Source organism: Bos taurus, chromosome 6, assembly GCF_002263795.3.
Source record: "Bos taurus isolate L1 Dominette 01449 registration number 42190680 breed Hereford chromosome 6, ARS-UCD2.0, whole genome shotgun sequence".
In the NCBI taxonomy this organism is placed as follows: Eukaryota; Metazoa; Chordata; class Mammalia; order Artiodactyla; family Bovidae; genus Bos; species Bos taurus.
The window spans coordinates 36128979-36144134 of NC_037333.1; the positions used below are offsets into that span (position 1 = coordinate 36128979).

General features: G+C 41.2%; 1 protein-coding gene across 5 annotated transcripts in view; it reads right to left on the bottom strand.

Moving 5' to 3' along the window:
* HERC3 (HECT and RLD domain containing E3 ubiquitin protein ligase 3) overlaps positions 1 to 15156 on the bottom strand; it is a 198430-nt gene that overhangs the window by 76831 nt on the left and 106443 nt on the right. For all 5 annotated transcript variants that reach the window (XM_059887450.1, NM_001083663.1, XM_015471555.3 and 2 more), the window contains 6 exon segments: positions 12367 to 12443; positions 11022 to 11243; positions 9360 to 9451; positions 7695 to 7825; positions 6962 to 7122; positions 4414 to 4490 (listed from right to left, as the gene is read on the bottom strand). In XM_059887450.1, the coding sequence (XP_059743433.1) occupies positions 4414 to 4490; positions 6962 to 7122; positions 7695 to 7825; positions 9360 to 9451; positions 11022 to 11243; positions 12367 to 12443 (760 nt within the window).

Consider the following 15156-nt stretch of genomic DNA (forward strand, 5'->3'; position numbering starts at 1 on the left):
TTCAATATCACAGTAATCCAAGTCTATGCCCCAATCAGTAATGCTGAAGAAACTGAAGCTGAGCAGTTCCATGAAGACCTACCAGACCTACAAGACCAACCTTCCAGAACTAACATCCAAAACGATGTTCTCTTCATTATAGGGGAGTGGAATGCAAAAGTAGGAAGTCAAGAATTACCTGGAGTAACAGGCAAATTTGGCCTTGGAGTAAAAAATGAAGCAGGGCAAAGGCTAACAGAGTTTTCCCAAGAGAATGCACTGGTCATAGCAAACACCCTCTTCCAACAACACAAGAGAAGATGCTACACATGGACGTCACCAGATGGTCAATACTGAAATCAGATTGATTATGTTTTTTGCAGGCAAAGATGGAGAAGCTCTATACAGTCAGAAAAACAAGACTGGGAGCTGACTATGGCTCGGATCATGAACTCCTATTGCCAAATTCAGACTTAAATTGAAGAAAGTAGGGAAAACCACGAGACCATTCAGGTATGACCTAAATCAAATCCCTTATGATTATACAGTGGAAGTGACAAATAGATTCAAGAGATTAAATCTGATAGACAGAGTGCCTGAAGAACTATTGACTGAGGTTCATGACATTGTACAGGAGGCAGGGATCAAGACCATCCCCAAGAAAAAGAAGTGTAAAAAGGCAAAATGGTTGTCTGAGGAGGCCTTACAAATAGCTGTGAAGAGAAGAGATGCAAAAGGCAAAGGAGAAAAGGAAAAATATACCCATGTGAACGTAGAGTTCCAAAGAATAGCAAGCAGAGATAAAGCAGCCTTCCTCAGTGATCAATGCAAAGAAATAGAGGAAAACAATAGAATGGGAAAGACTAGAGATCTCTTTAAGAAAACTAGAACTACCTAGACAACATTTCATGCAAAGATGAGCACAATAAAGGACAGATATGGTACGGACTTATCAGAAGCAGAAAAGATTAAAAAGAGGTGGAAAGAATACACAGAAGAGATCACAACAAAGATACACAAAAAAGATCTTCATGACCCATATAACCACGATGATGTGATCACTCACCTAGAGCCAGATATCCCTGAATGCGAAGTCAAGTGGGCCTTAGGAAGCATCAGTACAAACAAAGCTAGTAGAGGTGATGGAGTTCCAGTTGAACTATTTCAAATCCTAAAAGATGATGCTGTGAAAGTGCTGCACTCAATATGCCAGCAAATTTGGAAAACTCAGCAGTGGCCATAGGACTGGAAAAGGTCAGTTTTCATTCCAATCCCAAAGAAAAGCAATGCCAAAGAATGTTCAAACTACTGCACAATTCCACTCATCTCACATGCTAGCAAAGCAATGTTCAAAATTCTCTAAGCCAGGTTTCAACAATACATGAACCGTGAACTTCCATATGCTCAAGCTGGTTTTAGAAAAGACAGAGGAACCAGAGATCAAATTGCCAACATCCACTGGATCATTGCAAAAGCAAGAGTTCTAGAAAAACATCTACTTTTGCTTTATTGACTACACCAAAGCCTTTGTGTGGATCACAACAAACTGTGGAAAATTCTTAAACGAGATGGGAATACCAGACCACCTGACCTGCCTCCTGAGAAATCTGTATGCAGGTCAGGAGGCAACAGTTAGACCTGGACATGGAACAACAGACTGGTTCCAAATCGGGAAAGAAGCACATCAAGGCTGCATACTGTCACTCTGCTTATTTAACGTATATGCAGAGTACATTATGTGAAATGCTGGGCTGGATGAAGTACAAGCTGGAATCAAGATTGCTGGGAGAAATATCAATAACCTCAGATATGCAGATGACACCACCCTTATGGCAGAAAGCAAAGAACTCAAGAGCCTCTTGATGAAAGTGAAAGAGAAGAGAAAAAGTTGGCTTAAAACTCAACATTCAGAAAACTAAGATCATGGCATCTGGTCCCATCTTCATAGCAAATAGATGGGGAAACAGTGACAGACTTTATTTTGGGGGGCTCCAAAATCACTGCAGATGGTGACTGCAGCCATGCAATTAAAAGACGCTTGCTCCTTGGAAGAAAAGCTATGACCAACCTAGATAGCTTATTAAAAAGCAGAGACATTACTTTGCCAACTAAGGTCCGTCTAGTCAGAGCTATGGTTTTTCCAGTAGTCATGTATGGATGTGAGAGTTGGACTGTGAAGAAAGCTGAACGCCGAAGAATTGATGCTTTTGAACAGTGGTGTTGGAGAAGACTCTTGAGAGTTCCTTGGACTGCAAGGAGATCAAAACAGTCAATCCTAAAGGAAATCAGTCCTGAATATTCATTGGAAGGACTGATGCTGAAGCTGAAACTCCAATACTTTGGCCACCTGATGCAAAGAAACAACTCATTGGAAAAGACTCTTATGCTGGGAAAGATTGAAGGCGGGAGGAGAAGGGGACAACAGAGGATGAGATGGTTGGATGGCATCACTGACTCAATGGACATGAGTTCGAGTAGGCTCTGGGAGTTGGTGATGGACAGGGAAGCCTGGCATGCCGCAGTCCATGGGGTCGCAAAGTGTCGGACACGACTGAGGACTGAACTGAATAGAAGTAAATCTTAAGAGTGTCTTATAAAAATGGAGTATGTCACTACACAGATGCTTTTTCTTGGGTCATTAAGAGATTCTTCATGTCATGGTAACAGAGTAAACACATTTTTTGACCAATCTCTGTACCTAAACAAATACCTAGGCTTAATAGCTTAAATAAAAGTGTACAGGTTTCAGTGTTTATAAGAAAGAGCAATACGTTTCTAAGTCATATTCTATTTTCAGTTGCTTTTTTCTTTATCTTACATATTTAATGCATACCACTCTTCCAGTTGTTTAAACTTTAACCTGCCCTGTTTCTACAACAATATGCTACTTTCACTTCCTTCTCATCAATGTTTTGTTTTCTGGTTCCAACAATGTTAATTACAGTTCAATTTAAAATTCAACTACATATATAAGATACCATATTTATAAAAGGAATGAAACTAAGTTTTATGCTGAATTTCACAGGAAAATTAAAGTTGGTTAATCAAACCACTTTCTTAGAGAAAGGAATACTTCAGACTGTACTACTTGTGGACACAAAGTAACTATCCTACCAAGATTCAGGGCTTTTCATATTTTGCTTCATTGGCATGTTAAAGAAACGAAGAATAGTTTCAGCTTTTCTCAAGGTTTCTCTGTGAAGCACTGAAGCTGGGCCTAAAATAGGTCTGAGGCAACAGCTCCAACTCAGTCCAGATGGCTGCACTCAACAGAACCTTCTGCAGCATCCTGACCTGGATAATATCTAACGTCAGTATCAGCTACCCAACCTGCAGCCTCAGACTCCACCACAACCTTTTCTATCAAAGTCAGAGAACGATACTGACTAGAAGGCAAGGATATCATGTGTCGAGAGATGGCACAGTATCAGAGTAATGGGGAGTTTCCAGCACTAACAGGGCACCTTGTGTCCACAGAACTTCATTTTTCTTCCCAACCTACTCTGATTCCTTTGTCATCACCACCAGCCCTTCCCTGCTCCTCCAGGGGAGGATGAGGATCAATGCACTACATATGGCTAATCCTCCCCAAGCGCTGACTGAATAAAAGAAGGGTCAGGGCTTGAAGGGAAGGGAGGGGGAGAGGAGAGAAGCGTAAGAGCAGCAGGGTGTAGAGGACAGGAAACAAACCTGTGGTGCTCATTTCAGAATGATTTTTCTCATCCAGAAAGAGGGGAATGAATTAAAGCCCTGTCACAGACAGCATCACCGACTCAACAGGCATGAGTCTGAGCAAACTTTGGGAGATACTGAAGGACAGGGGAGCCTGGTGTGCTGAGGTCCACTTGGTCGCAGAGTCGGACATAACTTAGCAACTGAACAACAACACAGACACTTAGCCCACGTTCTCTTCCACCTCCAACCCTAAGAGAATGTCATTCGCCCACCACAGGGATGCAGGAGACAACCTGAGGGAAATTTTCGTGTGGTTTTATAAGCAGACGATAAATAATAAAGGATATCTGAATGGCATCTCTTATATTTAGTATATACTCAATCACATCAAACAAGCACAGTGAGTTCTCAAATACCTAGCATTTGTTGCTACTTAGGGAAGGAAACAATAGAAAGTCAAATAATCCCAAAGTTAGTATGAATTCTCTGAGGCCTCCTTAAATCTCTTTTGGGACACATCTAGATATAAATAAATAATTTTCAGTTATAAAGTAGAACTCTGTGATTAAATACCAAGAAAATTATTGGCACTTCAAGGAAATAAAATGGAGATTACTTCAGTTTTGTCAGCTTATTTTAATAATATAAAATTGGTAGAAACAAAGAATAATGCTTCTCTCATGTAATTATTATTTATTAAAATAAATATTGGTTCACCATTATTCCACCCCCAAGATAACAGTCAAAAGAAAATTTTACCTCATATTTGGAGCAAAGTACAAAAGTCTGGTCTCCTCCAGAGAAGATCTGCTTAACAATATGATATTTAAAGCGATCTGTCAAAAAATTTTCAAGAGCATGTTTTTCAACAATTAAACTTTTTCCTTGATCCCCTTTTCTAACATTCCAAATATGTTTCCGAGTGGTTTCCTATCCATTTAATTATGTCAGAGAAGTAAAAAACCTCCTCTCCTGGCTCTCTTCCCAGGACTGTTTCTACCTCAGTTAAAACTAAACATATAAAACTGTATCTTCCACTCTAACCCCCTCTTCCTCCTGCCAACTGCCAGCTAGTCCTGACCTCGTTTTTATTTTTTCATTCTAACTCTGTCATGACACTGAAGTTTAAAACAGTCACTACTATAAACCGTAATGTCAGCTAAGACACCACTTACAGCATCTGAGTGTGGAGGTCTGCAGCCACTTCCAGATGAAGCTCACCAGATGGATGGACCTCCATGTCCTGCTTCCACTTTGCCTCCCATCTCACTGTGCCCACAGCGACACTCTCACACCACCGTCTCACTCAATTCTAATGGCTCCTCTAATAGCAGCACCTCATAGCTCCATGGGAGAAGGCAATGGCACCCCACTCCAGTACTGTTGCCTGGAAAACCCCATGGATGGAGGAGCCTGGTAGGCTGCAGTCCATGGGGTCGCTAAGAGTCAAACACGACTGAGTGACTTCACTTTCACTTTCCACTTTCATGCACTGGAGAAGGAAATGGCAACCCACTCCAGTGTTCTTGCCTGGAGAATCCCATGGATGGAAAAGCCTGGTAGGCTGCAGTCCATGGGGTCGCACAGAGTCGGACACGACTGAAGCGACTTGGCAGCATAGCTCCATGCCTGTCCCTTCTACCACGCCCAGAGCACACTGTGTTCTCCAGGAATGGCGCCCCCTAGAGCATGATGGAAAGGTGCTCCTGGTACCCGCAGTTCCATGGTACTCACCACAGCCTACCCCTCCATTGTCCTCTACCTGGCTAACTCCAAACCATCCTTTAAGACACACCTCAAACTTCCTCTCTCCTGAACACTGTGCTCCCAAATTACCACGAAGGTTCCTAAAACCAGCATTTATATAACAAATTAAAATTCACCTACTTACATTATAAGTTTTATCCTGTAATTAAACTTTGAAAACTTTGTGGTTTAAAATTAACCTACATACTGGAGTTTTTAAAAATTGGTGTATTTCTTAAATATATGCTTCCCTAACATGAGTACAATGCCTTAGAGAAAAAGAAATTTATAAATGATAGATAAGAGGACACCTAGCCATTTTTCCACTTTGGGGAACATGATCAAAACAAAATTTTGTTTATTTTACATTTCAAGTTCCACTACATTCTTAGATGCTCATATATTCATTCCATGAATATTTATTGAGTGAAAAGTTTGTGCCAGACCCTGTGCTATATGCCAGGTTTACAAACAGGAAATGACTCTGAACCGGGGTCTCCTGCATTGCAGGTGGATTCTTTACCAACCGGGTTATCAGGGAGGCCCGCCCTGTACTTAAGTTTCTCATACTCCAGAAGGGTACTTATGGTTGTTACTGTTAAAATTCTGATTAAGCCATAACTGTGCCACATTATAGTGCCACTTCAAAATCGAAATCAGTTATTAAATCACAGTTCTTTGTAATGACTCTCCATCTCCATTTAAGCTTCTGGATTTATTGCTTCAAGTCACTCTTACTGAACAACTGCCTTATTTTGATTTCCAGTGAAATGAACACTGTGTTACTTAACTATTCTTTAAGAAATAGAAATGGCATGAAAAAAAATCATGTCATATTGTGACCAAAATAGCAATCATAAACGGAAGGTAACAAGAATTCAAGCATTAAAAGCACTGGCTTTAAAGTTCACAGAGAACCACCTAGTGGTCACCAATGGCAGGCAGTGTGGGGAGGGGCAATACAGAGTTGTGGGGGGTGCTAGGTACAATCTACTGAGTGTGAGATAGCCTACAAGGATGTTTTGTACAACACAGGGAATATAGCCAATATTTTGTGATACCTGTAAATGGAGTGCAACTTTTTTAAACTGTAAAATTTTTAAAAGAACACAGGTTTTAGAAAGAAGCAGGCCTGGGTTTAAATTCTGTTCCCAGAATCTACATTATTTCGGGCAAGCTACTTAACCTCCATAAGATTCAGTTTCCTCCTCTCCAACATGGGGATAATAACTACTAGTTTTTAAGGTTGTTTTCAGTGCTTAGCATGGTAATGGAACTTGGTTAAGCCTTCAATAAATATGAACTTTCATTATCAGCAACAATAGTAAATAAAATGGATACACCACAATCAAAATCCTTATGGCCAAAATAGAATTTTTGCTTTATTCTCTAGAATCTCAACCGTAGTTAGTAAGTGCTCAAGTATTTGTTGACTTTTAGAATATCTTGTATTTATTCCCTCCAAAAGACCTCAAGGTTAAAAAATAAAATAATACATGTTCTATAACAAGTGTTTTTAGCACTTAAAACACCATTAAATTCCAATAAGCATCACTCTTACCAGCTCTGGCTGAAAGCTGGCCACTGTGGGCAGCCCAGTAACCTTTCACAGGAGAAGGGCACTTGACGTTACAAGTGTGTCCAGTTCCTAACTGACCTCTGGCTCCACAACCAAATGCATAGATGAGTCCAGAAGAAGGCACAAAGGCTAGGGTGTGTTGTCTAGGGGAAAACAATGTGAATTAACCCAACAGCATTGTTTCTACTGATAATGAATGAATACACACACTGACTTTTAACAACCATACGTGAGCACAGCAATTCCTACAGGTGACCCCAGAAGCCTACCCCCTCATGTTTACATGTGCTTATTTTTGCAGTCCTGGATCTTCATAATACTGCCCTTCACTGATACCCTAGGTCATTGGGATGGTGGTAAGACCTGGAAAGAGTTTAAGGGCCTACTGCATTGGGGATGAACAGAAAGAGGTGGGGAAAATCAGAAAAATTTCCAAGATTTCTTTGAGGCTCTCTCACTTTCCTTTCTACATGTCTCCCTCATGTCATGCTATTCTTTATCCCCAAAGAACTATACTAGCCCCATGTAGCTCTGCTTCTCTAAAACCCTTCCTTGCCACACCCCGCTCAGATTGAACTCTCTCCAAATTTTCACCATAGGTATGCATGCAGTTGATTTCTTAAAACAACACTGGTTAGGAGTAGCCACATCACTACAAAGACAAGATCCATTTCTGAGTCTTAATAGATCTAAGGAAGTTCTTAGGAGCACTCACCTGCCACAAGCAATTTGAGTGACTTCACTGCCCATCAGCTCCAGAACTCTTCTTGGGTTGACCTCATCATTCATAGAATCATGTCCAAGTTGCCCACAGGAACCAGCACCAAAGGTAAACACACCTCCACTCTAACAAGGAGCAAACACCACATAAGTGCACTGTGTCTCTGAGTTTGGATACACTCCTCTAACTTCTGTATACAACATTAATATCACAACAGTCTGTACAAGAACACTATGCCCACTTGACTCTTAGACAAATCACTTCTTTGGAATGTTCTCTAAATAGAAAAGAGAATTTTTAAAAAAGAATTTAAGACTACATCTTTATGGAACAAAGACAGTATTGCTCAAGGGAATGTGTGTCATCTATATATAAATTTTAAAAGTAGTTTAAAAGTACAACAATGTTAATAAACAGGAATACAAAAAAAGAAGAAAAAGGTAGGTGAAATGAGATGAACTTTACATGACCATTCATATGTAAGAAATTACATACTCCACAGACTCCTAAGATTTTTTTTAGCAGCTGTACTTACAAATACTAAAGCATTTTATTAAAGTAAATCTTTAACAGTTTGTTCAACACAAAAATACTTTTTCATTCTCTCCAGATGTGACTGTCTTAGAAGCAAAAGAAATAGGTTGAATAATTTTAAAACATTAATTACATTGCTCTTTCTTTTTTCGTCATTCAGTCGCTCAGTCACGTCCAATTCTTTGTGACCCCATGGACTGCTGCCCTCCAAGCTTCCCTATCCTTCACCATTTTCCAGGGTTTGCTCAAACTCATGTTCATTGAGTCAGTGATGCCATCCAACCATCTCACCCTGCCTTCAATCGTTGCCAGCATCAGGATCTTTTCCGATGATTTGGCTCTTCCCATGAGGTGGTCAAAGTATTGGAGCTTCAGCTTCAGCATCAGTCCTTCCAATGAATATTCAGGATTGATTTCCTTTACAATTGACTGGTTTGATCTCTCTGCTGTCAAAGGGAGTCTCTCAAGAGTCTTCTTCAGCACGACAGTTGGAAGGCATCAATTCTTCGGTGCCCAGCTTTATTTATGGTCCAACTCTCACATGCATACATGACTACTGGAAAAACCATAGCTTTGACTAGATGGATCTTTGTTGGCAAAGTAATATCTCTGCTTTTTAATATGCTGTCTAGGTTTGTCATCGCTTTTCTTTCAAGGAGCAAGTATCTTTTAATTTCATGGCTGTAGTCATCATCCACAGTGATTTTGGAGCCCAAAAAAATAAAGTTTCTCACTGTTTCCATTGTATCCCCATCTATTTACCATGAAGTGATAGGACCAGATGCCATGATCTTCATTTTTTTAATGCTGAGTTTTAAGACAGTTTTTTCACTCTCCTCTTTCACCTTCATCAAGAGGCTCTTTACTCACTCTTCACTTTCTGCCATAAGCGTAGTATCATCTGCATATCTGAGGTTATTGGTATCTCTACCTGCAATGTTGATTCCAGCTTAGGAACACAGAATATTTCTATATGTATTTCAAGGTTATATATATTGAACTATTTTTATGTTTATACACTATTCCTACTCTCTATAAAAGACCTTATCAAAAATAATCAAGTAATGATACTCATCCTTATTATAAAAGTACCACAGAACAAACCAGAATACTGAAGTTCCTTACTTTTGTAAGAACTGCTGTATGTTCTTCTCCACAACTGATATAGACGACTTTCTGTGTTCGCAGGAGCTTCACATGGCAAGGAGACTCTCGATCTAGAAAAAGAGAAATATCAAAAAGTCAGTATCATCTGTCTTTGAGATGAAATATGCACAGTTCTTTTAGCCTCAATTTTGGGCCCCCTGATTCCTGATTCTCCTCTTCAGCTTGCTGCCTGAACCTCCACTTGGATGTCTAATAGACATCTCATTTTTAACATATTTAAAGCCTAATTCCCCACAATCCCTGACTCTGCCCACCTTCCTCCCTACTTCCCCATACAGTTTTCCTCATTTCATAAATGCAGCTTTACCCTTCCACTTTTTCCTCTCTTTATTTCAAAGTACATCCAACAATGAGGAAAACCAACTGGCCCCACCTTCAGAATATATTCAAAATCCATCTTTATTCCCACAGCCTCCAAAGTGGTCTTCTAGCTTCCCCGTGGACCGATTCTAGGCAAAGTCAAGTCAGATTACTGTTCTCAACACCCTCAGTGTCTTCCTTTTTCACTGAGAGAAGCCAAAATCCTTACCTTGTCCTTCCAGGCCCTACACTGCAGGGCCTCCCTTCCTCTCAGAGCTCCAGCTTTGTACTCCTCTTCCTGCTCATCGCATCCCCAAGCCTACCATGATTCCTCCCACATCAGAGCCTCTGCACACCCTGTTGCCTCTGACTGGAACAGTTTTCACCCAGCTCCTCTAAATACCTCCTCTTCTACTGGACTTCCTACAGGGCTCTGCTGAACACCTTATTCAAGAGGCCCTCCCTGGGTACCTTATATAAAATAGGAAACTTTCCTCTCAAAGCCTCTGATATACTGCATACATTTGTTGCTGTTCAGATGCTCAGTCCTGTCTGACTCCTTGAGACCCCATGGACTGCAGCATGCCAGGTTCCCTGTCCTTCACCAGCTCCTGGAGCTTGCTCAAACTCATGTCCATTGAGTCAGTGATGCCATCTAACCATCTCATCCTCTGTCACCCCCTTCTCCCCCTGCCTTCAATCTTTCCCAGCATCAGAGTCTTTTCCAATGACTCAGTTCTTCGCCTCAGGTGGCCAAAGTATTGGAGCTTCAGCATCAGTCCTTCCAATGAATATTCAGGGTTGATTTCCTTTACAATTGACTGGTTTGATCTCTTTGCTGTCAAAGGGAGTCTCAAGAGTCTTCTCCAACACCACAGTTCAAAAGCATTAATTCTTCAGTGCTCAGCCTTCTTTACGGTCCAACTCTCACGTCCATACATGACTACTGGAAAAACCACAGCTTTGACTAGATGGACCTTTGTCAGCAGAGTAATGTCTCTGCTTTTTAATATGCTGTCTAGGTTGGTCGTAACTTTCCTTCCTAGGAGTAAGCGTCTTTTAATTTCATGGCTGCAGTCACCATCCACAGTGATTTTGGAGCCCAAGAAAACAAAATCTGTCACTGTTTCCACTGTACACATAGTGGTTTGTTGTCTGTGTCTGCCCATTAGCATGCAGTCTCCACTAAGTCAAGGGTATTATCTGTTTTGGTCCTTGCTGCACCCTCAGTGCCTGACACAGGGCGAGGACACAGAAGCTCCTCGGGAAGCACATACTAAACAAATGAAGTTAAGAGGGCCACGTGAAGACTTCACCCACCTTTCTCATCACTGAGCCCGAGCTGCCCTGCATTATTCATCCCCCAGCCAAATACAGCTCCTGAGAGTGACAGGGCAAAGCTGTGGGCCCCTCCTGCGACCACCTGCGCCAGCGGGATCCCCTCCAGGGACCTCACCCTCTGTGGACTGGCTTGGGAAGGGAACTCCTTCCCCAGGCCCAACTGCCCATGGCTGTTTCTCCCCCACGTGAAGAACTGGCCATCTGAAATCAGAAGAAGATAACTGGTATTACCAGAAAGATACAAGTTTCATTCACAAATATAAACTTATTAGAACAATGGAGTTCCCGTAGGGCTCATTTGTTAGTTGCCCACCCCACCCCCCACCACAACACATACCCAAGAGCAAGGAAGCAGACACACTGCATGGTGTGAGACTCTCACAATCGGAACTCCCACTTGTCATGACAACACAGAGATTAACACCCTTCAAAGGCTATTAATATTTACGCAAAGGAAAAACTAAATGTTTAAATCAGTTCAGTGTTGAATAGGCCAATTATCAGGCTTAGATCCACTAAGCAAAGGGAAGTAGTTCTGACCATACCAGGACTACAAGAGACCGGAACTTCACAGGGTCCAGCTATGACCTGGACAACACCACAGAGAACCAAGCAGGACATGTTAGTACTGACTTCCCCACAAATTTATCCTAACAGAATATAGCAGCATATGTTGGCTTAGGTTTTTCTAACTTCACCTTCTTCATTTATTTGGGTGCTTTATGGTGGAATATGGAGAAGGCAATGGCACCCCACTCCAGTACTTTTGCCTGGCAAATCCCATGGATGGAGGAGCCCGGTGGGCTGCAGTTCATGGGGTTGCTAGAGTCGGACACAACTGAGCGACTTCACTTTCACTTTTCACTTTTATGCATTGGAAAAGGAAATGGCAACCCACTCCAGTGTTCTTGCCTGGAGAATCCCAGGGACAGGGGAGCCTGGTGGGCTGCTGTCTATGGGGTCACACAGAGTCGGACACGACTGAAGCGACTCAGCAGCAGCAGCAGCAGCATGGTGGAATAGCCATATGAGTTTTAGCTAAGAAAAACCAATCCTCTGTTCAAGTACACTGATGAACAGTCTTGCCTCCTGCTGATTTTCCCCGAGAGAGGTGGAACAGCAGTGATAACCATCTTTTTCATCATCCACACCCTGAGAAAAGTATGAGCTACACAAGGGCTATCTTAGAACTGTCGCTGTCCAACAGGAATGCATAGACCTTAACTAGTTAAATGTATCTGGTTACATAACATCACATTAAAATACGAAGAGAAATGGTTCCCAAATTAACCCAACACTAGCATAGATTTTAATGTTACATTACCAGCTGCAAGAGCCAAGCAATGCCAGTTGCCACAGGAAACTTGTAATATTGTCTGCTGGTTCAGCTTTTGTATTAACCTAAAACAGAAAAGATTTTCCTTTTAAGAAGGGCATTCACAATGATTGGAAATATTCCCAACTAAATAAAATAGTTGTAATAAATAACATGTTTCACAAAACACTTTTTAAAATCAAATATATGATCTTACATGATAAAGTTCTATTAAGTCTTTCACTAACCTCCTGCATCTTTGGTAGTTACCGTTTAAAAGGAAGAAACCCTGCTCTGCACTTAAACCCATTACCACAACCCTGTGTTAATTTCTACCTTGTCATCTCCAATTCAGAGACAAAAGGAGTAAGCAGCCAAAGACATACCCTAAGAACACGGCTGATATCTAAATGGCTTTCAAATGAGAGCAATGGCATGATCTGGCAATCTCACTTCCAGGTATATAACCAAGTAAACTGAAAGCAGGGTCCCAAAGAGAGATTTGTCCACCCACATTCATAGCACCATTATTCACAAAGGCTATAAGGTGGAAGCAACCCAACTGTCCATCAACCGATGACCAGAAAAACAAATGTGGCATATACATTTGGAATATGTATGCACTGGAATATTCATCACTCTTTAAGAACGGAAATTCTGACACATGTTACAACATGGATGAAACCTGGAATTATGCCTAGTGAAACAAGCCAGTAACAAAAAGAGAAATGGTCTATGGTTTCATTTACGTGACGTATCTAGACTAGCCAAATTCATACAAATCAAAAGTCTAATGGTGCCTGCCAGGGGCTAGACGAAGAGAAATGAGGAGTTTTCATTTAATGAGTGTAGAGTTCTATTTCTACAAGAAAAACAGTCTGGAAATTGATCACACAACAGTGTGAATATATGTAACACTATTAAACTGTACACTTAAAATGGTTAGGATGGTAAATTCTTTTGATTTTTTATGTGTTTTTGGCTATGTCGGGCCTTTGTTGCTGCGAGAACTCTTCTCTACTTGCAGTGAACAGGGGCTACTCTTCATAGCCTTTCATGGGCTTCTCATTACAGTGGCCTCTCTTATTGCAGAGCATGGGCTCTAGACGCATAGACTTCAGTACTTACAGTGCATGGGCTCAGTAGTTGCGGTTCCTGGGCTCTAAAGCACAGGCTCAGTAGGTGTGGCCCATGGGCTTAGCTGATCCATGCCATGTAGATTCTTCCACTCAGTGGATTCCTTACCACTGAGCCTCCAAGGAAGCCCAAGATGGTAAATTTTATGTTATGTGTATTTTGCCACAATTTTTAAAAATTACTAAGGGCAATGCTTCTAAAACTCTTGATTCCCTAGGATGGTAAAGAGGAAGATCATATGACCACTTCTTAAAACTCAATCCTCTGCTTGCTTATGGGAAACAGATAAGAACAGTACCTATTCACAGGGTTGTGGTGAGAATTAAGTGAAAAAAATGTCTGGCACTGCCCAATAGAGTTTGACAGCCTGAGAAATATCTCCTGTTTCCTATTTTAATAAATTCATAGGTTGCCATGTTCCTCTTCATTAAGTGTATTTCATGGGAACAAAAGATTCAGAGGGGCATTTTACAAGATAGATGTCCAACAGGGAAGTCGGGGGTTATTTAGAGTAACAGGTAAATGTTGCTTTAACAGTTTATTTTCTCGGATATAAAAAAAGTTCATAGAGTCCACATATACATTTAGTACCAAATAGAACCCAACTATTTTTTTATGGAGATAATTGTAAATTCACACGCAGCTGTAAGAAATAATACAGAGATCCCTTGCAGGCTTTATCCAGTCTCCCCCAGTGATGATATCTTGCAAAACTATAGAAAAAAAAAATCATAACAGGGATACTGACAAAAATACAAACTACCAATCTCACTTCTTTGTCCCCAGTTTTATTTGTACTTATTTCTGTGTTTGCAGTATTTCTGTCACCTACGTAGGCTCATGCATCCACCACCATATTCAACGTTTCTAACACAAGGATTCCTCATGTTTACAACCACCCCTCCCCTCCTCCATCATAGCCCCTGGCAATCATTACTCTACCCGCCATTTCCAAAATGTTGTCACTTCAAGAATGTTACGTAAATGCAATCATAGTGTAGGTAGCCTTTTTAGGATTGGGTTCTTTTTCACTCAGAATAATTCCTTGACCATTTAATATATACACAGCAATTTTTTCGCTGCGTATATCAATAGCTTGTAGAATTCCACTATTTTTTTAAAATATTTATTTTATTTATGGCTGTGCTGGGTCTTCCCTGGTTGGGGCCAGCAGGGGCTACTCTCCAGTCGCAGTGTGGAGGCTTCTTACTGCGGTGGCTTCTCCTGTTGCGGAGCGCAGGCTCTAGGACATGCATGGGTTCAACAGCTGTGACCCCCAGGCTCTAGAGCACAGGCTCAACAGTAGTAGCACAGGGGCTTAGTTGCTCTGCAGATATGGGATCTTCCCAGACTAGGGGTCGAATCCTCGTCTCCTGCACTAGCAGGCAGGTTCTTTACCACTGAGCCACCAGGGAAGCCCAGAAACCCACTATTTTTTAAAACTGAAAAAAGTCATCCCGTCTTAGGGACCAATGTTTCAGAACTTTATGCAAAAAGAGTCCTTTTCCTGGCCAGTTTCCAATCAAATTCCCCACACTTCTCCCTTTATGGGTCACCATTACCCTTATCACAACCTTCATAATCACAGTTACAAAAAAAAAAAAAAAGGTCAAAAGAAAAAAGACAATAAGAAATTGTACCATAAGATGGAGAAAAGGATAT